Raw genomic sequence first — 24,062 nt, forward strand, 5'->3', positions numbered from 1 at the left:
TCATGGGAAGAGTGGGAGCAGGGAGTGGAAGGACTAAGGAGCTGGATTTGATAACACCAAGACAGATAACTTGTCCCACTGTGGATCTCACATGAAATTAGGCTTCTCAGTCTCTCTTCCCATTTATGGCACCTCTTTCAGACACAGCTGGTGCCACTTGGCTGTTGTTTTTGCAGATGTTCCAGCTGTTAGGGACTTTAATCTGGCCCTACTGCTACAGAGTTTACAGGATAGAAAGCGTTAGGCACTTTATGTGAATTATATATCATTCACAAACTAGATGTTCCCAGCTTCTGTAATAGTCCATCTTCAAGGCTTCAAGGCTGGAGCTAGTGCTCTGAGCAGCTCATCAGTAGGGAAAGTTGCAGCAGTGCTTTGAAGCTGCCAGTTGCAAGAGACCATCCTTATAACTGAATTGGACACCTGGGAGGTTAGGCTGTAGTTATAGCTGTGAAAACAGCAGCAGTGCCAATACGATGAATCTAAGCAACAATCTGTTATTTTGGGAGTTTGAACTATTTTGAAAGCCCTAGCAAATTACTGTCACGGAGACTTAGGGCTACAACTACAGCTTGTGATGGGAATTTTCACAGAGGTACTCACCCTCTCAGGTCCTGAAATAGAGTAGTCACACAGTTCAGGTCCACTCCAATAAGTGTATTTACCCTCTTAGAATGGGATGGTTGCTTGGACTAAGAACCCTGCTGAAACTGGTATAGCTGCTGAATGGGAGAAACTTCAATTAGGAAAGAGAGCTAGCTTTTCTGCTCACAGCAGTGCAGGGTAGACCTCCCAAAATTCCTATGTCTCTCAGTGACTTATAAAAACTGGACTTCAGGTTCCCAAGTCATTTTAGAGTGGCATTTCACTTCTCTTTCTCAATTTCTAGAACAAAAATAATGACTATTCCACCAGCAAATAGTAGATGGCAATGGCAGGGCTTATGTTCACATGAGACCTTTGTCTTACAACAAGACTGTAAGTCTCTCACTTCCCCAAGCAACAAAACCAGGAACATCTTATTTAAAGCAACACTGTTGAAAAAACAGTTTTCTCATTAGACAGTGTTGAACATCACTTTTTGATACTTGCATGTGTTCCTCCTGTTTGTAGTAAAACTCTGAGGTGATGACTCCCAGTATCAAATTTTAAAGTTGTAGCAGTATTTAATGAAAAAGTAGTCCAAAATTTTTCTAACCTACAATAAAAACACTTTTGCCTACCTGCTTTCCATTTAGAAAATCTGACATATTTTAAACTAGCCTTGAGGTAACACTAAATGCCTCATATTTATTTAGTAATGTTAAACAAAATTTGCCACTCAGCAGGGCTAGCAACAAAACATAAGGCTTACTGACACTTTTTTTCTTCCTAAAATGAGACTTGTAATTCAATTATGTACTCATAGGGGGAGAAAATGGTGCATGTTCCAGCCAGCAGCCCCCATTGTCCACATGTGCATTCTCAGATCAAACAGATCTAATAATTCCTTGTTAAAGTCATAATTTCCCATTAGATGAGCAACTGTGGCTGGTAAAAGGTAATGGTTACAGTGTGTTACACAATTAACACAGTGTGAAATGAACTGAAATATGTTTTCTAAAGATGATTTTCAATGGAAATGCAGTATTTAGACTCTGTGTATCAAAAATACAGATCCAAATGTGGGCTGTGCTGAATGTTTTTACAAAACTGACAGTGTGCTCACTCACAGCAACTCTTCTATTACACATTAAAATTAGTATGTTGTCAAAAACATATCAAACATTCTTTAGGGCTGTGAAAGAGAAAACTTGCATTAGAAGAAAAATCACTTGAAGTTGTCTGGATATACATAAATGATGGAAATGTTTTCAGGCTTTATAATGGTTTCTGCCACAAAATGTACTAAAAATTCGGATAATCACAAGGACTGCAATGGAAAATAGACAGCAAGTTTAGTGTAAGTAGAATGAATTCAGAAAAGAAAATTACATTGCTCTGGAAAAAAAAAAAACTAGCAAAACCATAAGTGAGCAGTTTACTGTGTTTTCTACATGATATGTGCCAAATTACCCCAGGATAACTCAAGTAGTCAGTGAACCACAATATCCAGCAGTTCACAGATACAGAAGTTGCTTATCAATTCATGCAGCTTCTGTCTGTCAATAAAGCAAGCAGGTCTGGTAGCAGGTATCTGATTTGAAGAAAAAAAAAAAAATTCCATAAGTCCTTTCATGTAGTAGAGCTACCTATAGGCTAAATGCAACCTCATGGAATTTAAGGCAATGAGACCATTTAATATCTCACCTGGGTAATGACACATTGCTGGAAGTTGATAGAAGGTGCTCCAGAAGATAATGTTGCAAGTTCTGTTCTTCAAGTGCATAAATCCTTAGGGCCAACTTTTTAGGATTTATGGCCAGTCTCCATTGGCAGGCAGTGACTGTTACGCGCCATCTCCAAGCCAGAGTCATCAAAGCTAGCTGAAACTCTAGAGCCATTTAGACAGGTCTGTATGTGACTGTGTCCCTTCCAACAAATCTTGCTGGATTTATTGGTATGAGCCAGTCTGACCAGCTCAGAGCACTGGGAAGGGTAATGTACAAGTGTCAGACTGTGACCATTTAGACAATACCTGAGGTACTGTTGTGCTCAACAGAGCAAATATCTAACCTTGAGGTGGCCTTTAGGAGTCTTTAGTGGCAAGAAGCCTCATGTTAGCCAGGTGCAAGGATAATGGTTAAGCATCTCAGAAAAGGATTTCAGAAGCCTGCCATATACTGTGGTAGAGAGAATCAGGCTGAATCTGGAATATGGGCAGTAGTGTTCTGCAGGGTCCCTTACTGCAGCAAAACTAAGTTTAGCTTCCAGTCAGGATGAGATCAGGCCATTTAGTAATTAAGTTTCACAGAATGACACACTTAGATGTGTCTTCCTTTTGGGACAGGAAGACCTGTCAGGTGAATGAGTACAGAAAATACATGTGGAAACAAAACCAGGCTCAAAACCAAGGGTATATCTACACTATATAATGGAGCACAGTACAGAAATCCCCCCTGTAGCTACTGGAATAGGATGGCAAGTCATATTTTCTATTTTTCTATGTTGCTCTCATGCTGGATTTCTTTTTTCACAATTATTCTATTGCCCTTTTCTTGAGCATTGCTTTACTGTATATCCTTGTGCTTATCCTTGAGGCTTTCATTTTACAAGCCCACAAGGTATCAGGTGTTTGATGAGACCAGTTTAGAGCATACTTATGAGATACACATTTTGTCCTAGCAATAGGGTGCAGCAGCACTTAGTTTTGAGATACTAGGCAGTGCCTCCATATTTCCTTTTACTCCTCTTCCTCCCTAACCTTCCTTTTTATCATCCATAATACACACCTTCAAGCTTCCATCTCAGTTTAGCTAGTTTTTGGGACAGAGGCTCTCTGTGTTTGTGGCTGCACAATGGCTGAGATCACAAATCTTATTATGCAAATATTAAGTAATAAATAGTAAGCAATAAATAAATAACCGTATGACAAATGTCAAAAAGCAATTATTTCCATTCCTCTTTTTGCAATGATCTGAAGGGAGACAGAACCTTTTGTAGAACTGTTCCTGTTGCAGTATCAAGACCACACTCTTTATGTTCCCTAGGAGTGGGATGAAGAGGTGTTCATTTTTGAAGATGAGGAAGACAAGCCATGAAATAATATATCCACTCACTAGACATTGCTTCACAAAAACAGAGAAAGAACAGACTGATTCAGCTATCTTGTCCATCTCATTGAGAGGATTCAGCAATGTTAGTCTACGAGACAGCTACACCTTTACATAGCCTGTGATGTCTTTGGATTGTGGTAGTATTCACTAAAATCCTGACAGAAAATCCAGTGACACCAGTGTGAATCTTGTCACAGGTTTCAGTGGGCTTGAAGTTAGGCATCACATGAACAGTCAGATATGCATTTGAGACTGCTCCAAAACCAAGTACTTCGAATCATGTCAGTGTTTTTATTTAAGCAAAGAATGACAGGAAATACAGACCAAAACCTGACCCAGTGTGAATACTTAGAAGACCTGAATCCCTCAGAGTGCAAATTTGACCTTGTAACTATGACCTCTGTGAAAATGATGCAATGTGACTTGCCTGAACAGTGAAATGCTAGCACATGATATCTCATTCCATAGTTGAAAATACACACAAAAGAAAATGCCAACTCTTAAATCAAACACACCGTACCCATTTGCAGATGATGCCCAGTTAGGTTACTTCAAATGACTAGCAGACAGAGTTTACAGTCAATTCTCTTATAACCAGCAATTTATTTTCAGTCCACAGACCTTCCAAACTACTCTTCATGATTCAGATTGTCCGTACATGATTTTTTCAATACACTAAGGGCATTTGGTAGTTCAAACGTACAAGGAAAAGATTGGCAATAACGATGCTCTTCAACAGCTCTTTTCAGAAACTTCAAAACAATGACCTGTAATTGTAGATGAAGAAATGTTGTCATCTCTCAGCAGAATGGCTTTTCTTCAAGTGGAATATGTACAATAAAGGCCCTTACATAGCTGTCTAGAGTAGTAGTGAAGGGGACAGAGAGAAGTGTGAGGATCTTCACACAGGGCATGCAGAAACAGCCATGGGTAGGAAAAGGTGAAAGATCTATCTTCCTTCCTCGAATAGCAGGAAGCAGCACAAGTGAGAAGAGACTGTATGGATGCAAGAGATGATGCAGGGCTACACGGAAGAGCTGCTCAGCAGTCATTGTCTCCTCCCAGCAGCATAGTCCTTGGAAAGGCAAGGTTCCACACTGTCTCCTACTTAGGCTGATGGTTAAGAGTACTAATAACAACAGAAATATAAATAATTGAAGAGTGGAAGGACCCACCTCTGACAGAATTTCTACAGGAAATGAGCCAATTTATGCTTGTCAGGCTGTGAAGAAACTGAGAATAATTGGTATTTTAGTTCTGATAGTGAACAAAACTGCAAATAAACTCTGAGTATATTGACTAATCAGTGAACAAGTACATAGAGAGACACTGTCCTCCATTGCAAAGTAAATGGTCTTTCCTCTGTTTAACTAAGCTGTAGAGGTTAGGTTCACAGAAGGCCAAATGCACCTTGAAGCCCATCAAGCTTGCCCTTATGACACTGAACCCAAAATTTCACAAAATTCTTGTTTAGCTGATGACTGGCCAGTGACCTCAAATAGCCAGACCCCCTTCCCTAAAAGACTTCAGGCCAAAATTGCCCTTGTTCAGCTGTTGTCTATAAGGAGAGGAAGTAAAATCTACACTTCTCACAATTTTTAACCATAAAACTACAGGACACTTGAAGGCTCCTGCTCTGCTTAAGTAGTGACCACAATGAACATCTGAATACCTAACATATGCCTAAGCCTGAGACATTTCTCTTCTTGAATCCTTGGAGGCGTTCGATCTGGTAGGCTTTTCCAGAGCACATAGAACAGAAGAGAAGAGGAATTGTAGCCTTAGAAAATGCAGCTACAGTGGAGAAGTTGACAGCGTAGAGAACTGAATTAATTTCTTCCACTTTCTAGGCAAGTGTTGTAACCAGATGGTTTTCATAGGAATGGTGAGGTTGAACCCTGTATATTTTAAAAGGGAAACCTTTGTTCAGTTCTTTGAAGGAAAGAAAGGACTGAGGGCTGATTCAACTTATACTGCAGCTGTCATGAGATCTGATTCAGAGAAAAAGATAAGACTGAGTGTTTGGAGACAACAGGCCAGGAGAAGAAGAAACAGAAAACTTCTGTTACCAGCAATCTGCAGAAACGAGACCAGTGTTAAATGAAATCACTTCCTCGGTTCCAGACCAGTCTCCGCAAATTTGTTCATGTATTTTTTACAGCCAGGCTTGAACCGACTTCACTCACCCACTGAACTTACCTCCCTCCAGCCCAAAAGCAGTGCAACTAGGTGATGGTCTCATATTTAAACCCATCACAGAGGTTTATTAGCACAGGAGAGTGCGTTAATGCAGTCATATGGCTTCCTCCTCACATCCACTCCAATCAGAGCACTGGCACAGTCTGTCTCTGCCTGCAGGTAACCAAATAGACCTGCACCTTTGTTTTCACATGAAGCTACTCTACATGCTATGATAGCCACATTAGAACCAGACATAAACAGAGAGCTGACAGTTAGTAGTAAAACAGTGTAAAGAGTAGCTGTAGGTGAGCTTTGTCTTCCAAATATTTGTAGTTAAAATTTTATAAAGAAGGATGAAATTCAGTTGAAAACTAAATGACAAAATTTAATGATGAACAAAATGAAATAATATTTATAAAGATTAAAATCCTTGTTTTGATGAGATGGCAGTATTAACAAATAATGCAACCTTGCATAGTTTCTCTTAAGCACGTGGTACCCATTAAAATGTAGGAGTTTGTCTTAGAGTTATACAAAAGCCATTTACCCAAACTGGAACTTCTGATCCAGGCAAAGATTGTGTTTGTGACACATACATAATAACAGGCCAGAGTTAACAGCTATTTCTAATCCATTAGGAACTGTCAGCATAAATCCCAAAGAAACTACAAATACCCTCCTCTGGAGAATTATTTCACTCATTAATATGAGAAGGAATTAGGCCTTTATTAATTGTTGCTATTTCCAAGAAAAACACTTTTCCGCCTTGACTTTACACACAAAAATCTACTTCAGGTTTAAAGTTTATGACCTTCCTTCCTCCCAAAAGCAGATAAATGATAAAAGTATCTCATATCTCTTCTGTTGAATAATCTGGTGAGTCTTCTGTTTAGTCCCCAATTAATCATTTCTTTAAACTTGTGTGATTGTAGTCTAAAAATGGTAACTGTAAAAATGCCATCTTGTTATTCTAGCAACATTAAGACCCCACGTATGTCATCTTGCAGTGATTTAAAATATCATTAAAGACTATGAAAAGCTGATGTTGTAACTTTGAAAGGGAAAACGGGAGGAGAGAGATACATTATTGAATACCAAAATCATCTTGATAAATGGGGGGAATGGTCTGAAATCAATAACAGGAAATTCAATAGAGACAAGTGCAGCGTACTGCACTTGGGACTTGTCTACACAAGCAGGTTAGTACAGCAAACTAAAGCATGCATTTACTTGCTCCTGCATACTAACTTTTCATGCTGACACTCTTGCTAAGCAGTAAGTATAGTTCTGTGTGATGTTGTCTACTCCACATGTTGCACAGAGCCGGCATTAGCGCAGGCTACAAGTATCCACAGGGGAAGCTGGCATAGAAAAGCTAGTGTGCTGTAAATTTGTACCCTATCTTCCTGCAGTTTACAAGTTTAAATGCTCCCTTAGGCAGAAAAAATCAAATGCACAAATAGAAAATGTAGAATTACAGGTTAGACAGCATTACTGCATAAGCAAGTTGTAGTCAGCATAACCAGCATAGTCAGTGATAAATGATGAAAAATAACTATGATATTGGTATTACATACAACACTGTTACTAGTATATAGAAAGAAACAGAAGAGAAATATTCATATTCTGCTTTGCTCACTGTTGGTAAGACATCAACCAGAATGCTCTGTTTTCTTTGGAGTTCCACACTTGAAAGGGTAGGCAAGTTTTAGAGTAGTCATAGGAATGCAGACAAACATACTATAAGAACCGAGACTGCTTAGTCTGAAAAAACTATGGGTGATGGCTGAGTCTGGTAACAGCCTTCAAAGATGTAAAAGAATGCTATAAAAGAAACTCCTTTTTATTTTTTCAGTCCAAGGGGATTTGGAAGGAAATAATTGCTTTATTTGGAATGGTGATTTTCAATACTAGCAGTTTGGAAACGTTGAAGTATACCATCCTGAGGGGTGCAAGAGCAGGTCAACAATGGGATCAAGGAGAAATGGGTTTATTACTTTCATTTCTAACATCAAGACATGCCTGTTCTAGGGGTGGGGGAGGGGGAGAAGAGAGAGAGAGTTCAAGAGTAGCTTCCCTTGGGGAAAAGGCACAAGAATACATAGCTTGAGAAATATTGGCTGAGTTTTGGGGCAGATTACCTTGAGAGAACAAGGAATCAAGCACACTGGAGAGTCCTACAAACAATTCATAGTTTAGACAAACATCTTTAAGTGTGGCCTAAGCATTCTTGAAGCTTTTTCTGGGCAGGAGATCAGAATTAGACAGCTTTGCAACTCCCTTTTGTTTATCTCTTTATAGCAGTCACGCTAAAATGTAGACCTTCTAGTGGCCTCTACTTGGCTCAAACACATTCTTTGCAATTAGCTGCAGGGCAGCAACATATATTGATTGAAACCTGAGAGTAAGTTACTGGGACTCTAATTTTATGTCTGATCACTTACCACCCAGTTTTCAGTGCCTCATCTAACTTATCTTCCTTGCCTTCTCTATATGTAAAAAGAGATTATAATATCATACTTATCATTTAAAAGAGAAATAAATAAACATGATGTTTACAATTATACATAAAATTATGCTTATATTTATATGTGTTGTTTTATTATTCATTTGACTATTTAATTGGCATTCTATGTGCCTCCTGGTTATCCATATATAATTCGCATCATTGAACAGGTTCTATACTGAATTTACAGCTTGCATGTTATAATGGGTTCAACACATCTTGTATTAAGATCCAGCTAACCTAAATAAAGAAGTCTTTGAGTTGACTACATTTCTCTTCCACAGAGGCAGCAGATGGAAAAGATCTAAAACTGGGAGATGAAAAATCAGTACCTGCTAAGAAAAGGGTGGAGAGTAAATTTAAAGTATGCCAACTAGATAAACTGAAAGTTCTGGAAATTTTCAAATTCAAAATGTGAAAGGGGAAATTATGATAAAAGAAATTTATTTATTTATTTATTTATTTATACTTGTTACTTAGTATTTCTAAATGAGTTAATGCAATCATCTCATTAGCTCAATTTCAGTAAAATACGTAATTATATATCATCTCATCCAATCCTATGTGTAAAACACATTAGTGTGAAGCACTACTCACATGTGATCTGAAACAGGCAAAATAACTTCAAACAAAAAGTAGGGTAAGAAAAATCACATCAAACAGGGAAGGCGGCACACCAGAAATCAGTCAGAAAAGAACAATAAACTGTTTCTGATATATGACATCACATCACTGATCTAGAAGTAGGTCTAAGTAATTTGCTAATGAAGTTCACAGGTGATTCTTACATCTGTGAGGTTAGAAGTGTATTAAAAATGAGCCTAAAGAAGTAGAGCAGCAGAAAATAGTGGTGTGGAAAAGCAGCTACTAAGATATCTGAAGACTGCTACTTCAAAACTCAAATGGTAAATGAGAAAGAACACCAGAAAGCAGTATAATTAAGGCTTGCCATTTCTATAAGAAGTAGTAGTGGAGAGCTCATTAGAAGTAAATTTTTTGCCGTTTAAGACCTGAGAGAGACCATTGTAGCTATGAACATGGAGGAATGTCACTAAAGAAAGGTGATAAGAACCTTTATCATTGGGATTCCATCTAAAATATTACATTCATTTGTAGTGTTTAACTGTAATAGAGACTGAGGAAATCGGAGTTTTTCTGAAAAAACCAACACAGTTCTTCTGGAGTGGTTAATGAAAGGCAACTTTACAGGTAATACTGGTGCAATTAGCAAAATTATCTAAATGGAGAAAATTTGTAAGATTCCCATGAATAAATGAAAGGGATGCTTTTACCTCAGTAGGAGGAAAAAACCTTCTCTCAGGGGTCTAAATACAGTAACAGTATAGTCTGCAGGGAAAAAAAGTAGAAACTTGCTCCACACTTGTAGAACAATGGTAGAAAAAGCTTGAGAAAATAATACTTCATTGGAAAAGGAAGAGATTACTTAATAAAATGTTTTTCACTGTAATAGTTTTGATTAAAGAAATGGTGGCCAACAAGTAAGTCTCCGATGTGCATAGGAGATATTATCATCCCATAATATGGGATGGTACTGGAAAATACTGGTGATCTTATGAGAAAAACACAGTCCAAAGTTTGCATCAAATATCCAAAAGATTTTTACTCCTGTTTTCTGCAGGGGTACAGCAGATCATCTTACTGAAGCTCATCAGCTAAAAGTTTTCATTAATTGTTTTTAAGTCATGGAAGATTCATTTAGGAATCTCCTTGCTAAAGTCTCATTGACACACAAGCTGTGTTGCTACTGAGTGTCCACATTATTAACTGGGCATGACCTACAGGTGATTAGCAAAATAGAGATTAATGCACTTAATGTCACACGCTTATATATCAGTTTGTTTCATACAGTTTATGAGTGAATTCTACACATGGAGTGTTAAAATGAATGATTGCTAGGTAAATGCCTTTCCTATACCTCTAGATTTAAATTTAAAAAAAAAAAAAAGGAAACAATCAGAAACTAAAACAAAAAGAAAAAACCCCAACTAAATAAAACTGTCACGAATGCAAGAACACCACGGTCCCTGCCAGTCAAGCTCTATTTTTTCTGTTTTGTTCACCATCAGCAATAAGAGTTCTAGATTCTAAATGTAGCCAGTTGAATGGATTCCAGAGTATTTGCCACTGGAGGGAGTATGTTGCAATCATTGAAACATCCTTGCAAAAAATTCCATCTTTATTCTCAAGACCTCCCCACTCTATGACTAATCAAAATACTCTACTTCCACCCAAGGAATTCAAAGATGTTTCATAAATATGGCATAATAAATTTCATCACAACTATAGCTATTGGTATTGTAAGAATTAATACGACTTTTTATTCACGCTCCATAAGTGACCCCATTTTTCCTTAGGTTACCTGTTTCTAAGTAGGCTTTTGCATCTCATTTTAGATTCACTGTGACCTAGATGAGGAACTGAAAGTCTCATGTTATTTATGCCTCTGCCAGCTCTGGTTTTACTTATTTTCTATGATGAACAGATCTGTAATTACACTGGGCTTCTCCCAAGAACTCAGTAGCCCTTCCATAAAATATTGGACAAAGTATCTGATTTCCTTTTTGAATGGCTAATTTCCACATGTTCACTGACATATATGAACTGTTTCAACTTTATAAAATTTTTTTAGTCCCTCTAATTTCCTGTTAACAACAGGCAGAAGTTCATTTCACAGACCACTAAAGCCTTCCCTCATAGTAATATCTCTACCTGCTACATGGCTGAGATAGATACACATTGAACTAGGAATAAATCTCACACATCCATCTTCTCAAATCCTATCTTTGACAATGACACTATAGCTCTCTCAGAATTAAAGTTCAAGTTATTGCTTTGCTCCCAATCTAAAGCACCTACAAAAATCTACATTTTGTTTCTTTATCCCAAAGGCAAACTGAGATAAAGGATTTGAAATTATGTATACCATGCACAGGCCATCAGTCCAAGCTGAAGCAGAGATCCACCAGCTGTGCCCTTCAAATAGAATAAAAAAATTGTATAGACATATTATAATGAGAAAATAAACTTCTGTACAAAATAAAGTGATCTCCTTGTTAGTTTGGGTAATGATAGTATTTTAACTAATTAGCAGGGAATATAGAAAACAATAAAAAGATTTTATTTTTAGCCATAGGATGCATCAACCATTTTGGAGGGATCATACTGTATTAGATCATACTGTCAGGTGTGTACTACCCAAGGAAACACAATATTCCCACAGTCCTGCAATTTATTGTATCTTTACAAATGACAGTTTAATTTTAATGAGCGCTCCTTTCACAAACAGCACAAAGTGTTAACCTTATCCATAGATACTGACTTCCTCAAATTTATCTAGAAAATTAATTAACCAGTGGATTTTAGCATAATTTCAGTAAGATACTGACCATTCTTTTAAAAAAAAAAAAAGAAAAAAAAAAAGAAAAGACTTTTTATTAGACAATAGTCTGTGCTTCCACTGTCAAAATGTTTTGGGAAATAGTATTCATACATAAAGTGGTTTACAGGGTAACTCATCAAAAAGGACTTTAGTATAAATTATAATCAAGGCTTCCATGTTTTAAAACATGTGCAAAATGAATCAGTTGCTTCACTTCTCATGAATTCCAGACTGATACAGTGGAATCAGAAGTCTTGCAAAGGGTCAGGAATGCTTGTATTTCATTGATGTATATATGAGTATTTAAAAACAGTACATTTTTGAGAACTGTGCATATTTTTTACAAAAACTAATTCCATAAACAATATACCTCAAATTTATAAATACATGATTTACAAGAAATCTGCAGTACACTGTTGCGAAAATTGGGAGTTCTTTGCATCAAAACTATTTCTGAATAGGTATTATATACATTTCTGTATTATGCAGCTCCTAGAATAACAGATCCTTGATGCAGCCATTTGAGGTCTCTGGAAATGTTAGGCACACAGTTAAGTACAGATCACTAGAGACAAGATTATCTTCCATTGCTAGATACAGTCAGATACAGTTTCACCACCTCTGTCACAGAAGGACATGGAGGACCCATAGGATGCTAAGACTGCGGTTCAGTGTCTTCTGGTGAAGAATAACTCTTCAGATCAGGTGCCTAAACTTTAGGTTAGTTTTGCTGTAAAAGTAGCAGATATTTTCTAATCCCAGTTTTCCTCCACAGTTCTCTAACACATTGTTTTCAGAGTAGTTTATTATATTCCTACAGGATTCCAAATTACAGAATAGGATTCAGAACACATGAGGATGTAATGATTTAATGACAGTAAAACTGCCCTCTGACTAAACCCCTGGAGTAGTATTACTTAAATCTCTAGGATAACATGCACCAGAACACTACAAGACTTCTATTCTTCTCTCCTATAAATGGAGTTTGAATATTTCTTAGTTCATTGTAAATTAGTATAGTAAATTTCAACAGTTTCTGACATCATACTTTTTAAGTAAGGGAAACTTTGAAAGACAAGGCCATTGTAAAGATGAATTTATTAGTTTGCTTATTATCCATGCAAACTTGGGAAAAGGGGAGAAAGGGATAAAACTTTATGAGTGACTTCATAAGGAGGGAAGAAAGCATATTTTCCATCCCATGCTGAAGTATTTTGATAAAATTAACAAGAGAAAGTCTCCCAGCTTTCCATCACTGGTTAGAACTTTGATCAGTGATTTTTTGCAATGTAAAACCACGTTTGCTACAAACTGGATTCCTTTTCTCAAAAGCACAGAAGCTGACAAATAAGTTCTACCACTGATCCATCCAAGGCAAGTTTAATATATTGATCTCTGCTCAGATGCATGATCCATGTATTTTTGCAACAGCAGTAATTGGTTGCATTAAAATATCCCTATTTGTGACTTCTCTATGTAGTGAAAATAAGACACAAAGCAGGCTTTAAATGTTAAAAAAAAAAAAGTGAACAAAAACAGTCTCTTCAGTTCTTAGAAATAAATAACTCAACCTTCTTTAATCCTAAAAATATACTTTTGGAGATATACATCCTTATTACATCTAGAATTAGTGAGTTATAGTGAGGCAACTTTTGCCTGACCTAGCACTCCATTAAGGCATTGTTCATGTGCAAGACCCAGATACCCATACATACATTGTTTAACTGAATTAACACATTCATGTTCACTAAATTCCTTTTTCAAATGGCAAAACCCAAAACATTCTTTAACAAAGTAGCAAACACGGAATATTTCCAAAAGAGACTGATTGAAATGCAATGAACTAGCACCTAAGTAACACATTATGTATTTTGATATTAGATAACTGTTTCACAACCAGATCACCAAAAGAACTCTTCCAAGTTCAAACTCAAGAATGCTTATGAAGAATAGCAAGTTCTTCAAAGGCTTAAGACTAACAAATAATATGACTGACTGTGACAGAGGCAGATAAAGTACCAAATACCACAATTAAAAGGATCAGAACCATTGCACGATGAATAATTCCTTTTTGTATTGATGTTACTTGAAAAGTGGATAAATATTTATATATAAACAGAATGTATATACTTCATATGTTTATGGGAAGTTTTAAAAAAGAAAGAAAATAATGAAACTGTACCAGTAATAGTATTTCACATCCATTTTTCAGGAAGATGAATGAGAATACAAAGCATGTAATGCTCAATCATAATACAGATTGCTAAGATTGCTAATCATATTTAACACTGGAATTCTACATACTATGAAATGGAAATTTGTATTGAACTCAACAGCAAAATTCCCACTGACTTTAATAGAGCTAAGATTTTACTCTTCGCCATAGCACAAATTACTTTATGGTTTATATTCAGAACAGTTACTTTCCATAGAGCACAAATGAGGAAACACTACCTGTATAATTACAAATCCTGGCAAAGAAAAAAAAAAAAAGAATTGTATCTCAGCATATTCCTGAATGAGATCAGAATCTGGACTGTATGGCTTGGACAATTTCTTTCTCCAAATCTACACAGGGTCCAGGGTCACAAGTTTGTCCCAGGAAATGTCATATATAATGAAGAAATTCCCACAAGCATATCTGTTTGAAGAAGCCAAAGCAATAATAATATGGAAGTCTCCTCTCCTACTCGTACATCAATGGGAAAATGTTTACTTGTCAATAATGGTATCCATTTGCTTTGTTTCATTGTCATTTAGGTTCTGCACATTTCAGCAAGAAAGGTCCACAAATGGAAGTTGCTTCAAACTTCTCACTTCTTGAAACATTAGTGGAGTGTTTATTGGGACTTTGGAGAAGCTGTTCATGACACTGTGCATATTTGGAAGCTGACCCATATCTGCATTCACAGCTTTGACACAAGAGCACAGAACCTGGGGGAAAGGATGGAAGGGGGGAAGAAAGCATTGCTAGGAATGATAATTCTGAAAGATATGAGATGAAATACTGAGTTCTTCTTTGGGCAGCCTTCTTTTAGGCATGGACTTGTTATAGTTGCTGGTTATCTGGATGCTGGGGGTAAAGTATGCCACTATACACAAAAAAAACAAAAACAAAAAGCTATGAGCTTTTTGTTTATAGGAAGAAAATTCCCTTGTACCATAAAAAGGGATCTCTTCATTCCATAAAGAGAGATCAGTGCCTCAGAGGAGGCTAAAATTAAGTTAAGGCAAAGACAAGGCCTGTGTACATAGAGATTGGCTCCATGTTTCCCCACTTCTAAATGATAATAAATCATTTTAAACAAAGCCCTGCTCCTGTAATTTCTTTTCCAAGTGGGGGCTTCCACTCAAGTTAGCCAGACCCTTCAGTAATAAGATCTGCTTGCTAAGAATAGGGCCCAAGAAATTTTTATATATTGTACACATATGTCTATATGTATTTGCACACACACACACACGTACATATACACGCACAAACACGCACACACACACAAATTTATAAATATATGTATATATATGTACATATGCAAAGAGACAAGATTGAAAAGCATGTCAGACTTGGAGTGTTATCCGCCATTTAAACTACTATCTACACAGTACATATTGAAACTCAACTTTAAGATTTTTTATTTTTATGTACAGTTCATTTTTTTCTCTGGAAATAAAATATCTAAATACAGACAGACTGTAATGTTGTATATGTATAGCTTTCAACAATACTTTAGCTGAATAAATGCTTTGTACATAGTTCTGTCTTTTAATGGAGTTTACAGCTACATTGATAAAATGGATTCCTCATTTCCTTGATTGTTTTTAACCAATAACAAGCAGAGAGACAATTACAAGTTAATATTAATAAGCAGCTCAAATAACACCGGTTAAATTATGTACAATACAAACCATTCATACAAATGAAGACTAGGATATTGAATTTGTTACAATATTTTGTAATAAAGATAAGACAGCCACTTATAACTTACATGTTCTCCACCAGGCATTTTCCTTCTTAGAGATCAGTTGGAGAGTTTTTAAGTAGCTTAGCTGGCCTAAACTCAACCAGGTTTAAAGAATCAGAGCCTAAAGAGTCAGAGAAACATGAAACCAGAATGTCTGCCCACATGTAAATTCCAAATGTTTGCCCATCTTTACTAGTAACAGGCTCACTCCATGGAAAAAGAGCCACCTAACACCACCTCGAATGTGCCTACTGTATGCTGGAAAAAAGTCACGATGCTTTGCTGTGTTCATATAATAAGGAATACTGAAATCTAGACACACATTTTTCCCATTTTAACAAGTATTTACTCCTACAGTATTATTTACCAGCACAGCTACTCCAAGCAGTAGAATGCATGAGTGGGGATTATTGATTGCCATGTACTCAAAGGACTTTCAAAGAGATTTCCATAACAGTCTGTGTTAGAAACCATTCTCTGTCTAGTTAATCCATTTTGCTTGATGATAGGTTATCCTGAAACCTTAGATATCAGACAATGAAAGCTCTCTTAACAGGAATCTCAATAGATGTGAGCTGAAAAGAGTGTGTGTCTTTGTGTACGTGTATGGTTTTATTTCAAATCCATAGTGATTTACAACTAGATTGATACATGGAGCTGACGGGGCAAAAATTACATTAGATTGTTTTCCACTAACATGTTTGCAGCCATTTGACATCATCAGCAGCAGGTAGACACATTCCAGGCAATAGATGTGGCCTTCCTCCTTGAGGTTACAGCCCTGTCATATGACCTCTTTTATTCCCCAGGCTTCAGTCTCAGACACATGTTGGTCCTCACCCTGATGGGAAGTAGGGTGTGTCACTGTGGTAGTTGTAATCAGGACACACCTTCTGTACTAGTTTATAATCTGTACTATAAAAGGAAATGTAAATACAGATTACTTTAAAGGGCTTGGAGCAGAGCCATGACACGTGGCTCTGGGTCTGCTCCTGATAACAGGTTTTTGAAGGGTCATAGTTGCAGAGTGTGTTCTTGGTAGCCTTGTCAACCTTTTCGTACTCGATTCGACAGTTAAAGGACTTGGAATCTTTGGCATCAATCACCGTCTGTTGTGCCAAGTCAAATTCCACTATTTTTGTAGGGGGCACTAGGCTCACAGATACATTCCCTTGACCAGTGGAGTTATGCCTGAAGTAAACACTAAACGTCCCATTGCCATGGTCAACGATTTTCCCTGTTATTAACAGATTTAGCTTCACAGTCTTGATGTTGGAATGAAAATCGCCCCAGCCAAACATTTTCTTAAATTTCCCGGTTTTGACAATGGGCCGTCTCTTTGCTCTGGGCCGAGGCTCTTGCAGGTCTGTGGAGTTCCTCAGCCAGTCCCAGAGATCTTGCTCAGAATAAGTTTCTGGGGCATCGTATCGCAGGTCCAAATCTGTATCGTTTTCCTTTCCACGAAAAGTCTGTGACAGCAGTCGGCTGATGGACAAATCTTTGCTACTTTCTGTCCATATGTGCTTTAGTGTGGATTTGGAGCTTCCTGATTTTAGAAGTTCTGTTTTTCCTCCATTTGTTAAATTTGCACAGGTAACCTGGAAAAGAAAGAAGGGAAGAAGAAAGAAAGGATATATTGAGATATGTAATACAAAATCCATCATTCCCACCCAAGACCAAAATGATCAGATTTCAAAATCATGGGGAATTTTTTTTTTGAGAAATTAAATTATATCTCTGTACTCAGTAAAACAAAACAGAAACATCTATTTTCCTCTTCTTTCCAAGTAGTTATTACTTAATTCTCCTTTGTCAGTCTTTTACACTGGCCTTCAGATTTAATCCCAGCTATTCGCATTATTCTTCAGCCTGAAATCTACTTCCGTTATGATGCCTGTAAGTGATGAGTATGTAATGAAGTACTGCAAAAACTAAGGTACATAGCCATGTCATCCTCCAGTCTCTATGTGGCTTTCATTGGCCATTTCTCATCTCAGAGTGAAGTACTCTTGCTTGAATGTTGTCTCTCCAAAGTGACTGTGTCTTCCACCATCAGAGTCACATTCATTTATTTTTGCTGCCCCTGGAGTCCACTGTCAGGGTGCTGTCTTCATGGTGCCAGCCTGACCATGCTCAGAGTCCGTGTCATTATAAATCTAATAATAGTAATATAATTTCCCTACTCCTTTTATGAGTACATATTGGTCTGTGTTCTTGACTGGGACCTTCAGTCACAACTACAATATAAATAATAATGAAAATTTTAATGCGTTTTGCGTCAACAGCTGTACGTATTGTGTGCTGTACCTCAGTTAATGCAAGAGGAGTCACAGTCTTCTCTTATAGTCCTTTACAGATTAGCTACTGATTTGCCTTGTCTGTATCTAGTATGACATGCATTTCTCCTTCCTCACTTCACTTCTTTTTTTCACACCTTCATCCCCAAACCAAAACATGATCTGTGCAAGACAGAAAGCCATTTGTGTATTTACAAAAAAAAAAAAAAAAAAAAAATAGGGCCACCAATTTAATAGTAAAAAAAATCCTGCAAAATCACTTTTTTAAAAAATACAAAATCTTGCACCAAGTTCCTACAAAATCATAAACTTCAGACATAGTTTTTCACAGAATTTAGTGTCAGAGCAATTAGTTTTATTTATATTTTTTCTCTTTGCCTTAATTGTGTGGAAAACAGAGAACAGATGCAGCCTTGCAGCTGTCTGACATGCAGCACTGGTAGAGAGCTCTGACAGAGCGTAGCAGGAAGGGCTGGAATTGGCAGGGGGCAGTGGGTGGATGGAAAGGGACCGACAACACCCTTAGTCCCATTCCCCCTAAAAGTTCACACCTGATGCACTGCCACATTTTTTAACATTTGTCCTCTGAAGAGGACATCAAGTTTCTTATTTCCCTTTTCATGGCTACATAGGAGATTCTGAATATGCCTGTTTTATTCCTCTGTGTTCTGGCACTGATTTACGTGCTTCTATCATACTTGCAGTTACATCTTTCTCTTCACTTAAAAATGAATTGAGTGTATTCCCAACCCAGGAAACCCATTGGAAACCAGCTAGTATTTAAATCATGTCCCCTCCCTACTGGTACAACTGGAGGTATATGTCACGGAGGATATCTATCACAGCCTGGCCTTTTCATTTCCTAACAATCATGGAATTGAAGCATGCTTTCATTAACTTCAGTACTTTTTCAAGGTCAGTTGAAGGCACATACATAAAATCAGTCTAAATTGTCTTAATACATTGATCAGAGAGGAGGTATGCCCCCAGCCTTTTACAGTAAACAAATAGGTAAATAAATCTGTCACATCCCGCACTATACCTTCCCGGTGCATTTCAGGTTGGTGGGCCAGTAAGGCTAATAGAAAAAATATGGCTTTTATTTAGAATTTTGCCAAACAGATGACTTCCTCCTCTTTTGAATGGAAGGAAGGATTAAAACACAGACTAGCATTTTGATAGCCAGTTTGTAGCTGCATCTTAGCATCAACACAGTGAGCCAGGAGAGAAGCTGTAATGAAATGCACTGATGGTGCACTGGTTAATGAAGCAGCAATGAAGATGTCACAGGGAGAGAGAAAGAGACTCAGAATATAATTTTGCTGTGGCATATGGGGAAGGAGTGCAAAATAAGAAAATAAATGTGGTTAAAAGGAAAAATATGCCTGTCTAGCATGAATCTGTCAACCTGCTATGAATCTAAGCAGTTAGCTAGCAGAGCTAGCATACCTGCAATCTGTAGGTAAGATACAGATTGCTTACCACTATATTTTTCTTTGCTCACAGCTTGTTTTTCTTTTGTTTTCCTTTCTGCATCCAATGATTTACATTTCATAGGATTACACTACAAGTTCCATGTAACAAGATGTAATGGCATAAAAACCTTCTAAAGAGAAGGTCTCTTTTTTTCAGATGTATAAAACTGAATACCCAGGAAAGGAAGGAGGTATTTTCTGAAATGGTTGCTGATTGATCCAATACATGTGGTTTTTTGAAAGCCAGTATATTTCATGGAAATAGATGATTCAGATTCCATGCATGCTATACTGCTTCATACCTGATCTAACAAATACAATTGGTTGTTACTGTCATCAATTTTGTAATACCTGAAAGACTTCTCATCATGCAGTTAGCCCCAAGACCTCTGTTTGTGATTTTCATGTGGGTAACTGGCTGCATTCATGATTAAAGGCCTGAACCTGCCCTCCCTAGTCAAGTGTCTGTGTAAGCACTAGAAAAAACAGCCCACAAGGGTTAATAAAAAAGCTCTAGAATTCATTGTTCTTCACTAACATTTTCCAGCCAACTGCTTTTTCATATACTGTTAGTATACTATGTGCTGTAGAAAGTAGCTATATGTATCCTCAGAGACTTGCATACCAAATAATACAGAGCACTGCTGTGTAATAGAATTTCTGCAAATGCAGCACTTATTTTCACATGAACTAATCCACAATTTTCTTCCATCTCTCTTCTTTCCAACCACAAGGCTGCAATAATACAGGAAAGATCATGCAAATCCGTGAGATTTTGCACTTAGTAGCGTGAAAACTAGCTTACTGAAACATAGACCTATTTTAGCGGTGCATGAAAAAGAGCCAATTTAAAATAGCTAATGGAGAGCTAAAACACTGAGCAGCGCAAACTCTATGGTGGCTTTTTTGTCCTCTTCCTTGAGTATACTTGCATATAATTCAGAAACTTGCGTAGTCTACCTTATCAATTCGTTCACTATAACCAGAGTTGCCTTCTTTTCCACGGCCAAGCGCCACTCCTAGACAAAACATTGAAAAGTTTGGCCTACTTGTGCTGGGCCTGGCTAGGGTAGAGTTAATTTTCTTCATAGCAGCTCATATGGTGCTGTGGTTTGTATTTTTGACCCAAACACTGGTAACACAGTAATGTTCTAGCTCTTGCTGAACAGTGTTCGCACAGCATCAAGGCCTTCTCTGTTTCTCTCTTGGCCCCTCAAGTGAATACATTATGGGGGGTGCACAATAGTTTGGGAGGGGACACAACTGAGCAGATGACCTGAACTAACTAAAGATGTATTCCATACCATATAACATCATGCTTAGCAATTAAAAGGAAAAGAGGGGGGGTTGGGGGGGTAGCCATCTTTTGCTCAGGAACTGGCTGGGCATCATTCTACCCATGGGAAGTGGTGAGTGTTGCCTTTACATCGCTTGTTTTGTTTTTGTTTTCTTCTCTCTTCTTCCACTTATCCTTCACTTATTAAACTTTTTTTTATCTTGACCCCTAAGTTTCCTCGCTTTTATTCTTCCTTTCCTCTTCCCTTGTCCCACCGGGGAAGGGGGGGAAGTGAGCAAGCAACTGTGTGGTGCTTAGCTGCCCACCAGGGTTAACCCACAACACCACTACAGTGCAATATATCAATGTTGGAAAAGGGCTGAGGAGGGCGATTTCCTCCATGACTGTATAGCTAGAAGTGGTTTTGAATTATTATGATGTCAAAAGTGTCCATATAGAACAATAGTAAGGAGCAAAAAGATTTAGAAATGCTTATCCAACACTACAAATGTCAGCGCAAAAGCAATCAGTAAGCCTGGCAGACTAACCTTTGGTTCCAGTCTTGTACTTTTAATGGAAAGTACGAATTTCCACCACCTAGTAAAGTTTACAGATATCAAAAAGGTACAAGGAGCTGACTGCCTGGTAACTCTTTTCCAAAGAATAATGACAAATTGTTATTCCATTTCTTTTTCTGCTTCTAGGAAGGAGCAAAGACAGTGGTGTCACTGGGCACAATATCCCAAAACATCATTAAAAAAGACACAGGAATTGAGCTGTAATTCAGTTTTTACTCCATTAAAATAGAATACTCCATTCATTCTGTATCCTCCTTTTTAAGGGTGAAGAATTTTTTATGATGATGTTTAAGATCATTAAATGTATTTTAATGAATATGTGTAGTTTTTTTAGGACTTCCTAAAGGATACGCAGTTTATTTGTCTCAGAAATTTTGGAGTTCTCTTTTAAGACACTGAGCCCTGAATGCTTCGTCAGGTCAAACCTGAACATTGGGAGCAGAGAAAAGTAAGTTGGAAAGAGATCTCGGGAAACCATGAAAGCCTCAAGTGGTGATTTAGGCCCTCTTCTCAGTGTAAAATCAACCACAGGTTTATTAACATTAATTTAAGATTGATCAATTTGAGATTTAAAAAAAATAGTCATTCAAAGAGGTACAGAATGCCTCTTGATTTCTCACTCTTTTCCTTTTATTCTAGCTCTATTACAGTTCATTACCTATAATTACAGTATTGGTTTAGAAATTATGTATTTATTCCTCTGAATGTATGACTACTTGAGGGCAAATGAAAATGTAAACAAACAATCTAATACTCAAGGTAGAAAATCTCTCTCTTCAGGTAAATAACTAATCAAAACCAAGATCGTTTTTGCTGGCATAGCACTGTAAGAATTTGGCAGCACTGTGTTTGCATATGCTCTGTATAAAAGAATTCAGAATTTTCTTTCCTTGGTCAGATATCTCAGATACAGCATGGGTAGGAGAGTACTGATGGACATAACTATAAGCTGGACCATTATCAAGGCAGGACACCACTCAGGAAATTTTAGCTGGATAGAGTTTCCTCATTTAATCCTGTTTATGCAATGGGTGGAGGAAAATCTGGACCTAGTTTACTGTTCTACTTTGATCAATTTTTCTTCCTATACTTGTCTACACACTGTACAAAGTTACTAGTGGCATGGAAATATTTTATTCAGTGAATAATTTCTAGACAAGTCAAAGCCAGTATTCTACAGAAATTTGGCTGTAAAAAAAGAAACTGAGAATGAAAGTTAATGGAGCTATAACAGGAGGAAGTAAAACACAGTGAAGGACTTGTACCTGTTACAAACTGACACTTTGGAAAGGGAGGACAAACACAGAAAGCCACGCATATTAATATTTCACAGAAACAGACCTCTCTGTTTTTAACTTACAAGCCTTTATGCTACATGACATGAAAAGAATAAGGATGTGGATTGGTTGATCAAAAAATGCAAACTCAGATGAATCTGACAAATGAAATAGTAAATCCCAATCTACTGTGTCAAATGAGAACACAAAAATGGCTATGCAGGATCAACCAAAGACTCATTTAGAAAAATGTCCTGTCTTCAATAGCAGCTATAAGAGATGCCTGGAGAAGAGCAGGAATATGGCAAGCATATGATAGTCCCTTAATTTCTTCCCAGCTGTCAAATATTTCTAATTTCCTCTGCTAGATATTGTTTCTGTATATGTTTTCCATTTCTGTAACTCTCAGTAGACTGCTCTTCTGTGCATTTGTCCACTCTGACATTTTGTAAACTTCTATGCTCCATAACATCCTTCAGCAATGAGTTCCACAGCATTATTCCCTCTTACTGTTTTTTTTTAACCTGGCTTCTGCTACCTTCTTTGGAAAACCCTTCATTCTCCAGATGGAAAATTCAGTCTCTATCCAAATTTCCCATGCTCCTCTTTACTTTTCTTTGCTGCTACGCTTTACATATTTTTTCTACAAATATCAGTGAGTGGAAAATTTGATGATTTCTAGCTACCTAAAGAAGCCTACTTCTAGCCCACCAGCGTATGCCTCAGCTGTATTGATTCATAGTAGTAAACAAATATTGATCGCTTTTCCAGCCTTGAGTACCAGCCTCCTGTGTCACATGGATAATCCCTTGTATGGAAGCCATTCTATAAATATACCTTTGAATTTCCTTTTTGTCCTTCTCTGAAGCCTTCTCAGTTCTACTCCCAGATCTATCTTTAAGATGAGGAGACCAGAATGGCACACAGTATTCAAGATGTGGCAGAACCATAGCCTTGTATGGTGGCAAATGGCCTTCTATTATTTGTTCCCTTTTTTTTTCTCTACTAATCCATAATATTTTATTTGGTTTTGATCACTAATGAGCACTGAACTGATGCTTGCGTGAAACTGTCGTAACCCTAAAATCTCAATCCTATTTATATATGAAGCTGGGATTTCTTTTTTCCCCCACGTGTTTCCCATTGTATTTACTACCACAGAATTTCATTCCTTAATTTACTGCTTATTTACTAATTCTGATAAGATCTTTCTGCCATTCCTCACTGTTGGCTCTTATCTTTCCTACTCTGAAATATTTTGTCATCAACAGACTTTCTCACTCACCTTTCCCAGGTCATTTACAAATATATTGAACAGCAGAGGTCCTTGCACAGAGCCTTGCAGAATTCACATGGTGACCTCCTTCCATTACTGACCATACAAAAACAAGTGTCTGAAGTTTTCAACAATATTTTGT

General features: G+C 37.3%; 1 protein-coding gene and 1 long non-coding RNA gene across 4 annotated transcripts in view; both read right to left on the bottom strand.

Moving 5' to 3' along the window:
* Window positions 1-608: 608 nt before the first annotated feature.
* Window positions 609-11,376, bottom strand: LOC128142795 (uncharacterized). Its single transcript, XR_008235510.1, has 3 exons — window positions 11,327-11,376; window positions 2,290-2,568; window positions 609-719 (listed from the first exon to the last, which is right to left on the bottom strand). It is a non-coding gene; the product is annotated as an uncharacterized LOC128142795 (long non-coding RNA).
* Window positions 11,377-15,395: 4,019 nt separating this feature from the next.
* NXPH1 (neurexophilin 1) overlaps window positions 15,396-24,062 on the bottom strand; it is a 174,826-nt gene continuing 166,159 nt past the window's right edge. For all 3 annotated transcript variants that reach the window (XM_052801397.1, XM_052801377.1, XM_052801387.1), the window contains exon 3: window positions 15,396-17,339. In XM_052801397.1, coding sequence (XP_052657357.1) covers window positions 16,578-17,339 — 762 coding nt within the window. In that variant the 3' untranslated portion in view covers window positions 15,396-16,577. The remainder of the gene's footprint in view (window positions 17,340-24,062) is intronic.

Source organism: Harpia harpyja, chromosome 1 (assembly GCF_026419915.1).
Source record: "Harpia harpyja isolate bHarHar1 chromosome 1, bHarHar1 primary haplotype, whole genome shotgun sequence".
NCBI classification, from domain to species: domain Eukaryota; kingdom Metazoa; phylum Chordata; class Aves; order Accipitriformes; family Accipitridae; genus Harpia; species Harpia harpyja.